The sequence below is a fragment of the Dunckerocampus dactyliophorus genome, chromosome 5 (genome assembly GCF_027744805.1).
Source record: "Dunckerocampus dactyliophorus isolate RoL2022-P2 chromosome 5, RoL_Ddac_1.1, whole genome shotgun sequence".
Classification (NCBI taxonomy): domain Eukaryota; kingdom Metazoa; phylum Chordata; class Actinopteri; order Syngnathiformes; family Syngnathidae; genus Dunckerocampus; species Dunckerocampus dactyliophorus.
In genome coordinates, this window is record NC_072823.1 from 5,180,500 (window position 1) to 5,185,413 (window position 4,914).

At 39.4% G+C, this 4,914-nt stretch overlaps 1 protein-coding gene across 1 annotated transcript; it reads right to left on the reverse strand.

Annotated features, from left to right (window-relative positions):
- Positions 1-1,002: 1,002 nt before the first annotated feature.
- On the reverse strand, positions 1,003-2,920 carry LOC129181627 (induced myeloid leukemia cell differentiation protein Mcl-1 homolog). The gene is made up of 3 exons (XM_054777063.1): positions 2,379-2,920; positions 1,774-2,024; positions 1,003-1,689 (listed from the first exon to the last, which is right to left on the reverse strand). Exons 1-3 carry the CDS (start codon positions 2,749-2,751, stop codon positions 1,573-1,575), a joined length of 741 nt encoding a protein of 246 aa, XP_054633038.1. The 5' UTR covers positions 2,752-2,920; the 3' UTR covers positions 1,003-1,572.
- Positions 2,921-4,914: the final 1,994 nt, after the last annotated feature.

The window sequence follows — 4,914 nt, forward strand, 5'->3', positions numbered from 1 at the left end:
AGGAAAAATGTCATTTTAGTAGCAAGAAGTTGAAATATTCAAGAAAAAAAAAGTTTAATTGTCAAAAACAATGAATAAAGTTGTAATTTTTGGTAAACTTAGGTTGGGGAAAAATGTATAACATGTTAAAATATTCAAAGAAAATATAGAAGAAAGTTGGAATATTTGGAAAATTCTTTTTAAAAATCAACAGCAGAGTAAAGTCAAAATAAGAGAAAAACAAGTTTTCTAATGAGAAAAAAAGTTGCAATTTTATGAGAATAAAGTTGAGGAAAAATATCATTTTGGTAACAATGTTGAAATAAAGAAAAAATACATTGTTTTAAAAGACAAAAAATATTCTGTGAATAAACTTATTATTACAAGAAGAAAATTTACGAGAGCCGAAATGAAAAAAACACTAGCAATGGAAAAAAACAGCTGTAATTGTACGGGAATTAAGTTAAAATATTAAGGAGAAAAAGTCATAATCGAATGAAGAACCAAAGTTGCAATTTTCCAAGAATAAACTGGTATCATGATGGAAAAAAACATCATTTTAGTAGCATTTCACCTGAAATGCAGTTTTTTCTTGCGCTATGTATACTGTAGCTGCTTAGCATATCAAAACACCCAAGTGGCCCTTGCATCCTGTCATGTTTCAGTATGTGGCCCTCACTGGAAAAAGTTTGGACACCCCTGCTTTAAGGGTTGTGGACTCTTTAGAAAACATACTCCGTACTATACTGCACTCATCTGGTGATTCTTGGTATTACATCCGTCTAACCTTTATAACACATACTGTATTTTGTGTATACAGTACTGTAATACACTGTATATACACACTCCCCTCCAAAAGTTTGGGAACACCTGCAGGTATATACTGTACATATACTTATAGAGTTGACTTTAGCATAAGCATGTGAAGTGACTGACTCACCTTTGGGTGCAATATTTTGACAATGCCAGGCAGTTTCTTTATTCTTTACTTTTAAAAATACAAGTTGGCTACATGCCAGGAAAACTACAGCACAGCTTTTAACACGTCAAGACTTAAGCATGCATGCATGCACATGATCCTATTTTCCATTAAAGGATGGCCAAAAACAACATTAGCTAAGTATCCGTATTAGATGCTGTTTGCATTCATCTTTAGTGCGCATTGTCATGCCAACTCCCATTTTAGGGAGATGCTGACTTAACATATACGTAGATGATGCAATTCACTCAGCACAGCCTAAACGGCCCAAACTTTAAAAAGTTTAACTATTAGCTGGCTGAGAAAAGTATACATGGAGGTGGGGTAAATTTACCAGAATGACAATAGCATGAATGGTGTCACTTCAAATAAATTGTTTATTTAACATATTTGCATAATCGTTTAGAAACACTACTTTTTGCAATTGCGCAGCGTCAAAAATGTCCCCAACACAAACACAGTAATGTGAATGGAGTCAATTCAAGAAGATGTTTAATATTTAGTGTGGACAAAAAAAGTAAAAGGAAACTAAAGTTGTTTCTCTTACACACAACAACAAAATAAAACTGTTTCAATGTATAATAAAAGTGTGAAACGAAAAGTGCCCGTAGAATTTATCTCAACAAAAAGGTCAGCATCGCCATGACACTGGACAATCCAACAAAGGCCAAGAGGGCGTTCCTCACTCTTGTCTCGGGGTCAGCTTTCTCAAAGAATTCCGCAAAGCCATCCTGAAGAGATCAAAAAGATGAATGGTTGATAAGTTGGGGAGTTCCGAACAGCAACGTCACATGACAAAAGAGACCATTACTCACCCAAGAATTGTGCACCACCAGCCATGTGCGCTGGTGTGACAGCAGGTAGTTGGAGATCTCCTGGGCCACCATCTCCACACAGCAAGCTTGCTCCTTCTTCATCAGGTAGTGAGACACCACGGCGCCAAAGGCCACCAGGCTGGCGATGCGACCCCAGTTGGTGGTCCCGTCTGCAAACAGACTCTGGGCCACGTCACCGACGAAGGTCATGTCGTACCCTCTCTGATCCAATGACAGCTGGTTGATGATGCCTTCAAAGGATGGAAACCACATTTATTAACACAGCCTTATTGTTGTATTACATTTATTACCTTGTTTGGATGGTGTTGTGAGTTCGGCCTACATATTAAGGGATGTGCATGCACATTTTACCAACAAACATATCCACTTCTGTCTGCGTGCTTCTTTAAAATGATCTTGTGCATAACATGAACATCCAAAATAACAGATTAACAGTTCATCAAAGACTTTATTGGCTAGTACATATTTATAAATGGCGGCCGAACCGTCGCGAGGACGTTCATAACGGCCGCCACCGGATCAAAGAACCTTTTAAACAATGACACGTTAGCGTAATTAAAAATGCACATAAAACACACACTTACCATTGTATTTTAACCTGTGCTTGTCCACCAACTCTGTCACGACCTTCTGCAGGGTAGATTGAGCTTTACTTTGCTTCCAGTCAGCCTTGGACAGGCCAGTAAAGTTAGTGAGACAGCGGCTGATGAGTCGCCTGGTGTCTCTGTCCAGGACGTCGTCGATGGCGCGAGTCTGGCGCAACAGGATGGTAGATGTTCCGCCACTGTCAGGGGGATGGCTTTTGGCAGGGAGGTCGCCCTGGAGCATCACCTCCAGCCCAACGGATCGTCGTTTCGGGGTGCTGCCGTTAACGTCTCCACCCGCGACGGGCATGGAACTTTCTCCAACTGCACCTGGACACAGCATAAAAGTGCCCATAACGCCACTCTTCTCCATGTTTATCTCAATGGTCGCCAGGTAACAGGTAGGGCGGGTAAGGTGCTAGCTAAGACCACACAAAGATGGAAGGTTTCTTCAACACGTCCGCTGGCTGCCCAGAAAGTCAACGATGCTGTGCGGCTGCTTTTGAGTTAATTGTCTTGGTGACGTCATTGAACTTCCGCTGCAGCTTCCGGGTTGTATTTTCTGACTCAGGAGTGTAACAAACTACGTTTATTTGACCGCATGTAACCGTAGTCAAATATGAAATGCTAAATGACCTACTTGTTTTTTTTTTCATTTACAGTGGAACGTCGGTTAGCTGACGCCCGGTTTGCATGCTTTTTGGTTAACGCCATAATTTTTCCTCAGTTTGAGTCTTGTCGTGTTAATACACTGCGTAACTCCAACCGTGCTCTTTATGTATTTCTAACAAAATGTCCTTGTTAGCATCCCATTAACTTGCCACCACACGGAAACAGGAACCAGAAGTCAGATACGTTGCCCGTCTATGATGTCATCAGCAGTTGACCCTCAAAAATTTTAACACAAAAGATGTCTTAATGGTTTTACACGAATAAAATGATTCGAAATGCATGTAAAAGACAAAGGGGTAAATGAACATAAAGTTACCATCATTGAAGTTCCCAAAGACACGATGTGGCAGCAAGATCAACCCAGTCACCACCTTTGTGTTTTGTCATGAGTTATTTATTAAATTCAATACCATTTTTCACCATCTTTATTATATCCTGGCACTTGCAACTTTCTTTGGCTCCATTGTGAGCTATTGAGTAATAAACACTGTTGAATTCAAGAAATAACTAGGGATGCTCCGATCAGGGTTTAATGCTGCTGATTCCGATACCGATCATCCAGGACTGAAATCGGTCGATACCGATTCTGATCGCATGGATTAATTATACATTTTTCAATTATTTATAATGAATACTATTGGCCAGGGGTTTTGAAGGAAAGTGGGAGGACGACACTGCCAAAGACGTTAGTTAGGGCAAGACACTACACTGCACAAAAAATCGCTGCGGGCTGCAATAGAGCTAGCCTTTCAATCGGCATTGAAAGGCATTTACTGATCGGTGCCCGATCGGTTGAAGCACCCATAGAAATAACTCATGGCAAAACAGGAAGATGGTGTTTGTGTGGTGTCTCGCTGCCACATTGTGTCTTTGGGAACACTCACATCCTCAGCTAAAAGTAACCTTAAATGCTCATTTATCCCATTCAGTCATCATTTAAATAATAATAACATTTATGTGCATTTGGAGTTGTTTCCTGCATGTAAAACAATAATTGCAAAACGATAAAAACATGTTTGGGTTTCTGGAACTAATTAATTGGATTTACATTATTTCTTATGGGAGCGTACGTTTCAGACCTTCTGGAACGGATTAACGCTCACCAGGGTTCCGCTGTATGTTTAGTGGTGCTTTATTTACCAAGCAGATCTCCACTCAAAACAGTGTGGTCGTTGCCATTTTGTGCTGTTTTGTTGCACAGTAATGTTATTTGACAACTGGGAAACCTATGCAGGTGCAGTTAGCCAACCAGACACACTCCAAGGAAATAAACAATTTTACAAGCAACATGAGACATGTTTATTTCCACTAATGTTCTCAATTGAATCACTATTCTGTTTTTTTTTAATGCACATAGGGAAGAATGACAAACACTGCCATCTGGTGGATATAGTGGGTTACTGGTGCCTCCAACTCAGAATGATGCAGTTAATTTGACTGTAAAACAACAACAAAAAAAGGATATGGCTCTGCTTTAATTTGACACGTGTTTTTTTTTTTTATTTTAGTAAAAATGGAATGCAAAACATTACATACAAAACATTCATAATGTTTCAAACGTACAATCTTACAGAACAACAGCAATATAAACATGAACAACGAAGTCAGTAACAGTGCAATTGTCATTACTATTCAACAGAGAACAATATTACAAATAAAAGACATTATAAAATGAAAAGAAAATATGTGCGAGGGATTATTTATGGAGTGCTAAAAATAAAAAATGTCACACGTTATTCGTTTTAATTGCTTTTCTATTTTTCGTGGTCTTTTAACAGTTATCCATCGCAGTTAGGGTAAAGCTAAGCGAGGTAACTTCCGCGTTGACGTTGCTGTGGTAACCAGCGAAGACTGGCCCCGCCCC

Coding starts and splice junctions, on each gene's coding strand:
- LOC129181627 (XM_054777063.1), bottom strand. CDS start 2,751: ATGGAGAAGAGTGGCGTTATGGGCACTTTTATGCTGTGTCCAGGTGCA. Junction 2,025..2,378: donor GCACAGGTTAAAATACAATG/GTAAGTGTGTGT, acceptor CATCCTTTGAAG/GCATCATCAACCAGCTGTCA. Junction 1,690..1,773: donor TGGTGGTGCACAATTCTTGG/GTGAGTAATGGT, acceptor TGATCTCTTCAG/GATGGCTTTGCGGAATTCTT.